The 13649-nt window shown below is 33.9% G+C and overlaps 2 protein-coding genes across 2 annotated transcripts; one reads left to right on the forward strand and one right to left on the reverse strand.

The window, feature by feature from the left end:
- Window positions 1-1927: 1927 nt before the first annotated feature.
- Window positions 1928-2311, forward strand: LOC118048999 (auxin-responsive protein SAUR78). The gene has a single exon (XM_035058850.2). The coding sequence runs from the start codon at window positions 1928-1930 to the stop codon at window positions 2309-2311; it is 384 nt and encodes a 127-aa protein (XP_034914741.1).
- Window positions 2312-6300: 3989 nt separating this feature from the next.
- On the reverse strand, window positions 6301-12101 carry LOC118048997 (uncharacterized). Its single transcript, XM_035058849.2, has 8 exons — window positions 11577-12101; window positions 10910-11005; window positions 9546-9656; window positions 9163-9472; window positions 8729-8819; window positions 8036-8369; window positions 7458-7606; window positions 6301-7010 (listed from the first exon to the last, which is right to left on the reverse strand). The coding sequence occupies exons 1-8, from the start codon at window positions 11913-11915 to the stop codon at window positions 6494-6496; spliced, it is 1947 nt and encodes a 648-aa protein (XP_034914740.1). The 5' UTR covers window positions 11916-12101; the 3' UTR covers window positions 6301-6493.
- Window positions 12102-13649: the final 1548 nt, after the last annotated feature.

Here is a 13649-nt window from a genome sequence, read left to right on the forward strand (position 1 = left end):
AAATTTCTTCACCTGGCTTCGTGCCTCATAAGTTTTTAATCAAATTAATTATATAGACCGTAAAAGTTTTTTTTGTCATGGTATGCTTGTGAAATTAAATATTAATTATAAAATAAATGTTTGTTGTGAATTAATTTAATACTAAATGATAAAATTATATTAAAAAAATCTCAAATTAAAAAAACTAGCCAAGGAAAAAAAATAAGAGCAAAGAAAGAGAAAGAAAAGAAAAAAAAAAGCATGAAATATAAAAAGAAAAAATAAAATAAAAATAAAATAAAGGGGTTGTATTTGATTGATTATGGTCTATTGTGTTTAGTCTCCAACTAATTAGCATCATTTGGATTTGATTAAGCTTTATCTTAAGACGGATGGTCCTTGACTCATCATGGATCCTCCACCCGATGTGATGGATTATGCTCTTGCTTCTGCTTCTAAGCAAGCACTAATCTCTTCTTCTGTCGCTTCGAAGCTAAGCTCGAAAGAAGTTCATTACATACGTGATACTTCTAGTTAGTTTTTAAATTGTTTTTTTTTTTAAAATATTTAAAATATATATTTTTTATTTTAAAATAATTTTTTGATATTAACATATCAAAATAATTTAAAAATATAAAAAATATATTAATTTAAAATAAAATAAAAAATAAAATATTTTAAATTTTTTCAAAAACACTTTTAAAATGCAATGCATTTCTTTTCATCATACCCAATCTAACCATGAATTCACTAAATTCTCGGGTCCATTTATAAATCACCTGGTCATTTATAGTTCTAACTAACCAAGTTCTGTTTTTTGTCTTTTTTTTATTTATAAAAAAGTTATGTTGATGCAGTTAGGTTTGATTAGGTTAATCGAATCATAAATAAATTAATAAGTCTAATTTAGATCTTGGATAGTGAATTTTTTATGATAATCTATCAAACCGGATAAAATCCTCAAAATCCAACACACTTGTTTAGCTTTGTTAGCTGATCCATTTGTGATCAATGTTAATTGTCATCAAATTATCTTCACGCTTCAATGCTACTGAGCTATCCCAGAAATTAGCCTTAGAATTACTAAAAACGTTTGGAAATATTTTATTGGGATGCTTTCCCAAAACAGCAATGATAGAGGAATTAGGGTTATATATATATATATATATATATATATTTTTTTTTCAAAATAATTTTTTATATCAGCCCATCAAAATTATTAAAAAATATAAAAATTAATTTTAAGTAAAATAAAAATTTCAAATTTTGACCATCCCCCGTTTGGAATGCAATACAGGGGTTTGGTTTTTTGAAAAAAACTATACTCAGTTATTCACAAATTTGAGAAAAAAAATCGCTTGGTTTGTTAAATAACTTTTGTATTTTACAATAGATCCTTGTCTATATATAATTTTATTTTAATTTTTAATTTTGTATTTATTGATGAAAAATTAATTTTCACTTATTTTACATACAAAAATCCCATATATTATTTTAAAACTTAATTTTTCTTAAATCACATTTAAAAACATTTTTTTAAACCTATTTTTTTAAAAAGCATAACGGATACCAAACACAGAATTACACAAATTCCAGGTCTGGTATGAAAACTGTGGGCTTGGACATTAATGCCCAACTGACCAGTAACTAGAGCATTTGTGCGTACTGCGTACTTTTGTGCCTGTAAAAGCCCCACCAGACAGCATCGATCCATAAAAGGATGGCTAGTTTAAGTCATTGATGCTCGAAATGTTCGGTTGCAGGGCTCAACATGCCCCACATTTCCAGCACAGTAAACAATGACATAGCAACCACCATGGCTGATCTAGCCAGCCACCGCAGCTGCTGCTGTCGCACCCTCTGTGAGTATATGGCAAGTCTCCTATATATGCATGGCCCGTTCATATTGTCTTTCTGTTCTTAATTTCCTTGTTTCCCTCAAAAAACAATGAAGAAGATCAGTTTGATACTACGTAAATGCAAGAGCCTGTCGAGGCAACTAGGGAGATCTTCGTCTTACAGTAGCCTGAGGTCCAAATCTAACAGAGAAGATTTATGGGGTGGTCATGATCATAAGCAAGAAGATGAAAACCAAGCGACTATATTTGTTGGAAGCACGAGGAAGAGGTATGTCATCAGCTCCAAGTATCTGAGTCATCCTTTAGTGAATGCTCTCATCGAGAAGTCAAAGCAAAAGCCGGGAGAGGATAGCATTGTGGCGGTGAGATGCGAGGTTGTCTTTTTCGACCACCTTTTATGGATGCTTGAAAATGCAGATCCAAGTGTTAATTTTGGTTCTTTGGAAGAACTAGCTGATCTCTACATGTTCTAGAATCGATGGAGTTCGATCTAGATCTCCATGCATGCATCAATGTCGAGGACTTGGTAAATCGATCTTCATGTAAGCAGGTGGTGCCAGCATGATCTTATTAGTTCGAAGTGGGAAGTAATATTGCTCGTAATTGATGCACTAATTACCATTCTTAATTGTTGGATTAGTGTATGGTAAACACCATGATCTAATGTTTAGTCATGGTGATTCTTTGTTGTTTTCATTTCATTATTCTTGATCCTTCGTATAAATAAAAACCCTCAACGTTGTTTTTTTTCCTGTTCAGTAAAAAATTATATTTCAGCCTTGTGAATCAATAATTCAATAATAACACTGTTCAATTTCATGGTAGAAGTAAGAAGAAGATTGAATATTTCTCGTTAATTTTTTAAAATCGTTTACAAAAGAATTTAATCCTCATTAACGTGTAAATTAATGAAAATTAAAACCTTATCAACGAGTAAAAAAATATAATGATAATATCAGAATAAACATTTATATATATGAAAAAAAGGCAAGGAAGAAGATCAATGAGCAAATACTAGCACCATCATTGCTTAATTCCTAGCTTCGTGATGATTATGATTGCAACATTATAACCAACGATCATCACTCCATTGTGGAAACTATTGAGATCTTACCATATCTTGATATTGCACCAACAAGATATTGAAACGCCACCAACCAGCCTTGAAGACAGCCATAAGAAAAACACTTGGAAGGAGATGAAGGTGGCTTTCCACCGGTAGAATCAGAGTCTTTGTATAGTATAATTTTTTGCTTAGAGAGGAAAATTATCACATCAACACACTAACTAATTATGGTGTTTACAAGGAGCTTCCTGGGCTCTTAAAAAAGGCATAAACTACAAAAAGCTGCCATGAAAAGGCTTGGAAGTAGATAGGGAGGATACCAGATTTTGAATCATAGGAAGTAACTTCAGGTGACATAGTTATAAAACCCGGCCCGTGATTTGATTTTGCAAAATAGCTCATGTATTTGGATCATTGAGGAAACTGAGATGTCACTAGATTAAATCTAGGTTTTATCATATCCAAAATAATATATATTTTTTTAAAAAATATTGATTTTGATTTGGTCGGATTTAGATCAGGACTATATTGGTGGCCCGCGCGACGCTGCGGGCCGGATATTTTTTTTTTAAATCCAAAAAAAATAAAAGATGATGGTGCTCTTAAAGAAGTGAGAGAAATTTGATGATCAAGTTAAATTTCTATTAATTTAATAATATGATGAAAAATAAGGCAACAACAACAAAAAATAAATGAAAAAAAATTGCTATAGGAAAAGCCTGGTTAACACGTAAAATTCATGATTTAGACATGAGATATGTCATGATTATGTTTTTATCGTGTGTTCTAGATCATGAGATCATGATAATTTGATAGAAAAAAATTTGATTACAAATAAAAATGAAATTGCAACAATTAAGATACAAATATAAATTAAGACATTTAATATCTCAAATATATGTCATTTACACGTTATGTTTAACAAATTTCGTTATTAAAAATAATTTGTAATAAAAATTGACAAACACATAAAATTTATTTTATAAAAAAAGAAAAAAAAAAACTATGTAAGGTTGCATATATTAAAAATATCATAAGAAATAAACATTTTAATTTATAAAAATAAATTTAATTTATATGAAATATATAAAAAAAATTATAGATGAATTATACTAACCTCATGAAAAATTAAAAACATCAAATATAGTTAAAAAAATAATTGCTATTTAAAAAAAAAGGCTTAATAAGTCAAAGGTATTAATTAAAAAATACTTAAAAAATATTAAAAAAGACATAAAAAGTATTAATTTAAAAAAAAAGTACTAGAAAAAAAGTCCATGCGTGTGGGCCTTGAAGCCCAGGCCTTGCACGCCAAGGCCTATTTTTTTTATTTACCTTTATGTTTTTGAAAATAAAGAACATGCAATAGGACACGTCACCTACTGTGGCAGACAACGTGTTGTCTGCCAACTCAAATTCCTGCAACCATTGTAATAGTTAGGAAATTATGGCCTACAAAATTGCTATGGGAAAAGCTTGGTCAACATGCATATTAAAAATTCATGAAGCCTAGGTGTAAGTGGGTAAAAAAGACTTGAAGCCTAGGAAACCTACGCGCCAAGGCCTTTTTTTTTTTGGTTGCGTGCCCCTATTTTTTTGAAAATAAAGAATATGCAGAGGATATTTCACTTGTTGTTGCAGATGACGTGTTGTTTGCCAACTTAAATTCCTGCCACCATTATAATAGTTAGAAAATCAAGCCTATAAGTTTTTTTTACCTAAAAAGCCCCTTTCAACTGCAAAACACTTTACAAACATCCTTAGAACATCAAGAAACAAACCTGTTAACCTATTAAACAAAAAAAGGGTCTAAACCACTAAATCTAACCGGAAAAAATATTGCATTCTTGACATGGATCAGGTTTTCTAGACTACATTGAGGTTTAAAATAAATATCATAAGAACTTGTTAACATCAATTTTAACTTGTTTGGTGATCGGAATCGTCACCAACAAAGAAGTTTTTTTTATTTTTTTCTCAGAATACAGCGAATTCTATTTTATCCTATGAAAAAAACTAAAAAATGGTATTAAAATATATTTTTTAAAAATTAAAGAGATCGGGTCATCTTATATATATAAAAAAAGCTTGTTAATTTGTTTGGTTTAGATTCTTTACTTGAAAAATTAGTTTTTTTTTTCCTTTTCTTTTCTGGCTATCATTCAAATTTTAAAGAATTGGTATCCAATTAGAAAAAAATTCCTTTACTTTCTTTGATTTCTTTAATTATATTTTAACAATAACAACATAATTTAGCGTGATATTTTACTTTTTTTTATGGAATATCTTTTTTTTTTTATCTGAATTATAATATTTTTAATGCAAAAATTACTTAAAAAAACAAAGGATAAAAATATAATTCGCTTAATTCTAATTTTATGTTTTCCATATATATAAATCTTTAACACATATTTTACAATGTTTTAAACAATTTTTTTTTTAAAGTTGATAGGTTAAGAGCTAAGTTTTAACTGAATCAAGCCTGTAACTAAGAGATTAGTAGGTTAATTTAAATTTTTAATTCGATCAATTATTCTTTTTTTTCCTTAAACCAAGACTGGTTTAGATTTTGATGAGCCAAATTCTAGATCAACCTATCATACTAAAGTTATACACCTCAACTCTATATTTGCAATAACTTGACTTTGATGATTACTGAAATTGATTATAAAACAAACAACACAATATATATGAAGACGATCAACCTTCAAATGGAAATGAAATACTTCAAAAATGAGCACAGTAGGCCTAATTGTTGCTTGGTTTTGGAGATCTATAACGTTAGGAGATGTAGGAACACATCTTGCTTGAAGACTTGTTGAAGAAATTGCACGGCGTTCCTTGTGCAAAATCCACTGGTGAGCCTCATGGAATCATCAATACCGGTGCAGCAATCTTGAATGGCATGTTTCATGAAGAAATGCCAAGGTAGAATTCTTCCAAAGTTGCAATGGACCATAGAAAGTTGATGGGCAGTGGCTAGAAGCCTAGAAAAGTTCCATTATCCTGGTTTCAAAAACTGTCTTCCTTACCTGATCTAAGAGAGAGTCCCTCTCTTCCTCGTATGCAAGGAAGATGGGAAAGACGGTGGCTGGCCAGCCTTGGAGACCGACGATATCTTGAAGATGAAGGGCGATCTATATCTTGAAGATTAAAGCAATGAAGGTTCCATAAGGCGCTGTAGTTTTCTGTTTTCTTTTTTGGGTTCCATTGTATAATTCTCTTTGAAGATTCATAGGGAAGATTTTTGTGTTTGCATGCTTTTTATTAATTCATATTCTTTACGAATTTACCTGCACATATCATCTCCACCACTCGTTTTTGGGTAAATTTACAGCAGAAGTTGAAGGGAGAGGCATGATAAAGATGTCAGCAACAAGCCAAATGAAACAAATATACCAAAGAATCATCACAATCTAACACATTTCAAAATTCCCCCATGAAAGGGGGGGTAATAATGGTAACAACATGATGCCCGGAACCAGAAAATGTGGGCTTTTTTGGTTAGCTAAGTCACTCATGTACCTTATCCTTATCCGAATAAAAGAACTGCCCAATAAAAAAAAAAGCATTTCAACAGACAGACACCTTAAGCACTTTTTTCATCTGATTTTGATGCCAGTTTACTCCTTTGTTGATGTTCTGCAACTTTATAATCTACCACTTCTCTGAAGAGGGCTGAGTCAAGCACACAATTCTGACTTCCATAAACTGCTGCTTGGACACTTGCCATCAATTTTGCTATTTCTCTACCAGAAAATCCCTCTGTTCTTTCTGCTGCTTCCTTCAAGATATCATCGGTCAATCCCTTTATTTCTATCTTCTGTGGTTGTCTTTTGAACAAGTTCTGAAGCCAGCCAGATTTTCTTGATCCAGCCTGAGCTATATACTTGTCCAGATAAAGCTTGAGCAGCTTGAAGCGTTCCTCTGTCTGAGGTAAAGGAAATTCCAGGACTTCATCTATACGGTCTGCAACAGCTGAATCAAGATCACCAGGGCGGTTTGTGGCAAGAGCAAGGACTATGTCCTTGGACTGGTCACCAGTGCGGAAAAGAAGGGCATTAAGTGCACTTCGTTGAGCTTCGCTCATGTAGGTCTTATTCCGCCTGCAATGTTCAGGAAACAAATTCATTTCTCTCAAGCGGGAACCTGGTTCAACTTGTAAAACTGAAAATAAATTTACTAGAACTAAATAACTAGCAGGGTACAGTAATATTTATGAGCAAATTATGCCCTGCTTTTCCCCATTTAACATTATTTTATACAGTGCAACATTTTATCAGCCCACTCAGAATAACACAGGCTGCATTAAAGTAGACTAAAATTCTAAAACTAATAAAATTATCTGCTATTTATGTTCTCTCCATAAAGAGATACTTTATAAGTACACACCGAACTAAAGGGGATTTTAGTCTATTTTATTTGTTTAATTTTATTTTAGTTCATTTTTCAGATTGAAGAATGACACCTCAAGCATCTTATATGGCCATTAACAAAGTATTTTAAACTCCTTGAAATGAAATTATTTTATCCAAAAGAAAATTGTCACTTACTCGCACAGAAACGCATCTGCTTCATCAATGAATAGCAACAAACCCCTCCGAGACTTCTTGGCCCAGTCAAATAACTGGTGAATCTTTGTGACAGCCTGTGATCCCAGAGGAGCAACATCTCCACCAGTCATCAAGGCATAATCTAAACCCTGCATGTAAATTTGAAGTCAGAAGAAAGAAGAAAAGAAGCAGCAACACATTTTTCAGAAGCTATCTTAATATGATGTGATAACATATGAAATGCTAACTCTACAAGAGCAATTTGAAGTGTCAAAAAATTTACATTTATCAAACTTGTAAGTCAAAAGTGCCCAATATCTAATCCCAAATAAAAAATACTAGCTAGCCAGCAGAAATGGTTATGGCAATTAACATGTGAATTTATGACAAACATTTTGACTTCCATCCCAATGAATCCATGACATGACAAGGTCAGAAAAGTGAACGCACTACAATCTCTTAATTCATGCTTGCAACTTCAATACCGAACAAAGAAGATTGACATCACATGGCATAATTAATGAATTGAAGACTTCAAAGTAATGATAAAAAAAATAAATTAAGCTTAGATATCATACAGATTTTTGAGCTAACTCTCTAGCAGCCATTGTTTTCCCTGTTCCTGGAGGACCATAGAAAAGCATGTTTCGAAATGGAGCCTGATGGGATTTTGTGTTGGCAGTTGCATTAGCCAGCTGTTCAATTCGTTTCTGAAGAGAAGGATGTAAAATCACATCACCAAATCCATTTCCATTTTTAGAAGCTGACCCTTTATTAGCACCACTTGATAAAGTTCTAAAGGAACGGGTAAAAACTCCTGACCAAGGGTATTTGCCCTTGGAGGACTCTCGTATTAGTGATGGTTGTCCTAATATTCTATCCACATAGCTCCAGATCACTCGAGCACCTTCTCTGCAATTCAAAAATTGGAAGCAAAAGCTGTAGTGTTAATTCACACACTCAGGAGACTTGGTGGACACAGTAGAAAATTGACTGCTCACACTTCCACACTAACTGTGCAATAGCAGACCCAGACATAGCCAACTAGACATCTAAAGATGTAAACTGATATTCAGCACACTGATCAACCATTTAAGACCTTGAAACTCAAGGCTAAATACATTTTCTAATCTTCTCAAAATAACAACAAACATAGCAAACTCAGAATCTCCAAAGTTTGACTACATATTAATTACAGGAAAAAACCTGCAAAGGTCACTAACAGCATACAAGCCCACCAATCAGCATCTTCAAGCAAGAGTAATTTTTACCTTGTTGTGTAAATCCCCGCTGCAAGAGCTGTGACCCCTCCCACAACAACAACAAGCTTGTTTTGATCAGTTAAAACAGCTCGTAAACCACCTAAAAAAGTTAGATAGACTCATATAAGATGGTATCTTCTTGAGCAACAATCAATGAACGAATAAAACCAAAACAATGCAATTAAAGCTTTATGAAGAGTACTGTTAAAATTAATTAGTAGAACACCAGATTTGATGTAGAGAAATTAGGGACCATCAAGCATTCAGTTGATTTGCTGATGGACAGGGTCCCTGAGCTAGGGTAGAGAGGTAGGGCCATCAGTTAACCAAGAGAAGTCCAGCCCTTCCTAATAATCATAATCTTTTATAAATGCCACAGCCAAGGCTCACTTCAAACAAGGCTTTCTCCAAGTTTAAGCTAGTGCATGTGATTGAGTTTATACCTCCAATGTGCTCAAAGGTAGTGTTTATTGCAGAAACCCATTTCTCCATTTCAGCATTTGCACGATCCTTCAGTATTCGCCTATTAACTTCTTCAGCTAGCTTTGCTTCATGGGCTCTCCCTTCTGCTTCTGCCATAGCTCTCACTCTAATTGTTTCACGTTCTACCTCAGCCTTTTCCCTCTCTGTTTGTCGTCGCTGTGCTTGAATCTGTTCTTCTGTTGCTCTTCGAGCCTGCTCCAGTCTTATTGATGATTCTTCTTGCAGTTTCACGAGCTCTTGGTTCCTTGCTCTTTGATATTCATTTTCAGCCTGTAATATGAACAAATTAAACTCCTCTCCATGAAATAACTCCTTTCAATCCTAAAATGTTAACAGTACATGCCTGCATCCTCTTCCTAGCCAGCTCATCTTCATAGCGAGCCATCTGGGATTTAGTTTGCGCCTGGTGCTGAGCCAGCTTCTTCTGCTCATCATAAACCACCCTTTGTCTCTCCTGCCAAGCAAATGGAAGAAAATTTAAGAAAAATGATGATATGTCAGCAACAAAAAACGTGCCAATCCTCAAAACACATCAAGTCTGCAAAAGCAAAATTCATTCTGCAGGAATATAGTAACACAGATTCTATTGTCAACTTCTCATAACAAAAAAATCAAAGCCCAATCTCCCACAAGCCATTTGCCACAACTAACAAGTACATTGCTTTAGGTGAATTAATGAGCAGAGAAAAACAAATTATCTGCCTCTATTTTGAAACTTATTTTCCCCCTTAGGAGAGTGGGTGCCTTTCATTCAACAAGAAAGCAAAGGGGGCTTAATGGTTGGAAATTTTCTAAGTGCACGAATACCGATTTCAGCTAAAACTTCAAAATTAAACTACAGGAAATTTAAGAAAAACTATGACTCAAATACTAACAGATTTCTAATAAGAAGCTGATCTACAGAAAAATTGTCTTAACCCTAACATAACTGCACTGATAACAATAACAACTAAAAAACAGGGAAAACCAATAAAGAACCACAACTATTCCCCAACAGAACTCCGATTCACATCAGTAAAAAACAGAGAAAAATGAAGAAACGAATCTAGCACAAGTTCTCAACCTCCATCTAATACCTAGTAGAGGATAAAATGTTGGCAGTGGAAAGTAGCAATCTAGAAATAGTAGCATAAGATAGATGTTTCACCTCAACAACTAATCCACTAGGTGCTAGTAAAAGGGCATTTAAGATCACATAGCAATTTCTGCAAGCCATCGATTAAAGAACATTTTATGTGATCCACACTAAAGGAAGACCTGATATGCCTCAATCAGAAAACTTGGTCACAAAAAAAGAAGAATTGCAACCAAGCAGATTAACTTTAATTTTGTCAGGAAAGCCCCCTCATTTGTATTCCAGGAGCAACAAATGACGTATAGAATTCAATGCCTATCCTAGCAATATGCATTCCTGAGTTCATAACTCCGAGATAAGTTGGTAGTTTCCAAAAAAGAAATTGAGGTCAGTCATGTTATTATTTCGAAGACCTACAAAAATAACAGGTGACTCTTAGCCACCACTTGATCAAGTAAAAGGAACCCAACAAGACAACATCAGAGACTCCAAGATGCATTTTCGCTTCATGTATCTTTAAGACTTCTTAGCCACCAACTATTTAATGGCTAACAAAGAGGTTTCACAAGTCACAAGCTTGATGGAAATTAAAAAAAAAAAAAAAAAGAGGAACTCATCATAGTGTAACTTACAGTTTCTGCCTGAGCTTGCATTGCCTTATATTCTGCAGCCTTTGCAGCCAATTCTGCCTGTCTCGTTGCTTCTTGTGTCTTTATAGATTCAAAGACCTACACAGACAACAAGCACCACGATTAGCACATCCATTAACTGAAGAAACCATTCAAATGCACATTCTACATCAATGAATAACCAAAAAATCCTCTCAAAAGTCATTTCGAGCACGCAAATTTCACAACAGCAAAATGAATCCAAAGGCCTGGATATGGAAAATTAAGAACAATTCAATTCACTCAAGCAATTCCGGAAAACTAACTTAAACTCTAATTTTTTTATACCAATGCAAAAAAAAAAAAGACTTTAAATTATTGAAATTCTCTATCCACTCATCTCCATAACTAGAAATAACAACATAAACTTCAAAGCTAAAATCAAAACTCCAGAAAATTAATCTCAAAACCCAACAAAAATATCTAAAAAGAATCTTCCCACTTAAGAACCCACCAAAGAAACACCCAATACACAATAAACAAAATCTAATTTAAAAAACCCAGCAAAAACACCACAAACCCATTTTCACAAATTTGCCATAAAACCCACTACAAAAAAAAAAAAAAAGCCATACTTAAAACAACCTCAGAACCCCACAAAAAACTACTTTCTTTGAAATAAAGTTTCCACCTTTTTAGCATGGGAAGAAGAGGCAATCTCCTTCAGAGCCTTAGCACCTCTCTCTAAAGCCTCAGGATCAAAACCAGACGACGTCGTTCGTGGGTTATCATTCCTAGGAGCTCTAGGACCAGACTCACCACTACCCGCTACCGTTGATGGAGGCAAAGCGGACGGCTGAGATTGGCCAGAAAGAGAAGAAGTTTGAGGAGGGGAAGGAGAAGGATTTGAGGAGGAAAAAGGAGAGAAATTAAAAGGGCCATCAGCAAAAGACACAAGATTTGATTGAGAAAAAGAAAAGGAGGCTGCTACTGCTGAGATTAGCCCTCCAATTTCACTTGTTCTTCCCATTTCCTTTTTTGTAAAAAGAAAAGACAGTGTGGAGAGAACCCCTGGGTTTAGGGTTCTTCTGGTGTTGTTATGTCTTGAAGAGCAGGACAGTCGCCATGGAAATTGGAAAGAGAGATGGAGAAGGTTTTAGTAGGGTTTTGGTTTCGGGTCGGGTCGGGTCTTTAGTTAAGAGCCGCCAGAAAGTTTTTGGAAAGATGCTTAAGTAAGTGTATTTACAAGAAAAAAAATTATTTCTTGTTATTTTCTTAAATCAAATGTAATATATAAAAAACTAGAATCAATTTTATTTTCCAAGTAAATCATTTGTATCAAATCACATTTACAAAGTCTTAAGATTTAAACTATAGATAATAAATAAATTAGACTCATGAATGATTAATCTCTATATTTTGATCAAGTTTTTGGGAAGATGCTTAGGTAAGTGTATTTACAAGAAAAAACATTGTTTGTTGTTATTTTCTTAAATCAAATATAATATATATAAAAAATAGAATTAGTTTTATTTTCCAAGCAAATCATTTATATCAAATCACATTTACAAAGTCTTAAGATCTTAAACTATAAATAATAAATTAATTATATTTAATTAATAAAAAAATATTCAAATTTTAATTAAAAAAACAGATTTAAGCTGCAATCAGGTCTCAGTAATGGCGAAGCCAACGCGAGGCAGTCCTTCATCGCGGTCAGGCTCCGGTTCCAGGTCCTCCACCATTTTTTTATGGTGGGGAATGACTGTGATTAGTTATAAAGTGTTTTTCATTTCTTTTCTTTTGATTAATTATGAACTTGTAATTCTGTAGTTTTCTCTGATTAATTTATGAGTTGGAAATTTAACTACTTAAGCTGATTTTGATCGCTAAAGAAAGCATTTGAAGGATGTTAAAGCACAATTGATCATCGACAAAGCACTCTGTGGAGGAACTGTTTGTCCGTGGCTGGTTGATTCCAGTTTTATACTTCATGTGAGCTCGACTCTGTTCTCTTTGATTGTGACTCCGGTAAGAAATTGTTTTCTAGTATTTATTCTGATATGTAGTCTGCAAGATTCTCCTTGTATCCTGTTGCTTTTCAAGCCCCTTTTGTATCTTAATTTCTGAAGTTTGTTCAATGAAATCTGCACTTCATGAGCTAATGTGTATAGTTTTACATGCATTCAAGCCTCTGTTTTTTTTTTCCTTTTTTTCCCCCATGCTGTGGAGTTCTAACTATGGAGGAACTTGAGCTGATGTTAGAGGACTCGGATTATTACAGTAATACTCTGCTCATTGCTTTTCTATTTATCAAGGGTTGTAAATTAATGCTTACTTTCTGCATTTTCTGCCTCTTGATGGGTAAAATCGCTTAGGGAATTCTTACTGTTATCATGAATTAATCATTAATGCATGTGTTCATGAGTAATCGCTGTTGATGTCAGCTTCTCATCATCGGAAAAGTCTGGCTTCGCCTCAAAGATCTCCTGTTGGTTGAAGGGGGTGGATCTCCTAGACGTCAGCTGGATCCTCCATGTAGACGTGAAGATTCTCCTGGTTCTCGCCGAGCAGACTCCGTTTCGTCGTGGTGAGACACCTCCAAGGCAGGGACCTGCATCACCAGCCAGAGGTCGATCTCCGTCCTCTCCTCCATGGCGATATAGGTCCCCATTAAGGTCTGCACTCGACTAACTATTACATATTTTCTCCTTCAATATCGTCAGCAATTTTGAAGTTAATAACACATTATCATCTCTCCCTA

The sequence above is a fragment of the Populus alba genome, chromosome 1 (genome assembly GCF_005239225.2).
Source record: "Populus alba chromosome 1, ASM523922v2, whole genome shotgun sequence".
Classification (NCBI taxonomy): Eukaryota; Viridiplantae; Streptophyta; class Magnoliopsida; order Malpighiales; family Salicaceae; genus Populus; species Populus alba.

What these genes read in the sequence shown, in the direction of transcription:
- LOC118048999 (XM_035058850.2), top strand. Translation starts at nt 1,928, where the DNA reads ATGAAGAAGATCAGTTTGATACTACGTAAATGCAAGAGCCTGTCGAGG.
- LOC118048997 (XM_035058849.2), bottom strand. Translation starts at nt 11,915, where the DNA reads ATGGGAAGAACAAGTGAAATTGGAGGGCTAATCTCAGCAGTAGCAGCC. An exon ending in CTTCTTCCCATGCTAAAAAG is followed by an intron (nt 11,006 to 11,576) that starts GTGGAAACTTTA and finishes TTGTCTGTGTAG; the next exon opens with GTCTTTGAATCTATAAAGAC. An exon ending in GCGGGGATTTACACAACAAG is followed by an intron (nt 8,370 to 8,728) that starts GTAAAAATTACT and finishes TTTGAATTGCAG; the next exon opens with AGAAGGTGCTCGAGTGATCT.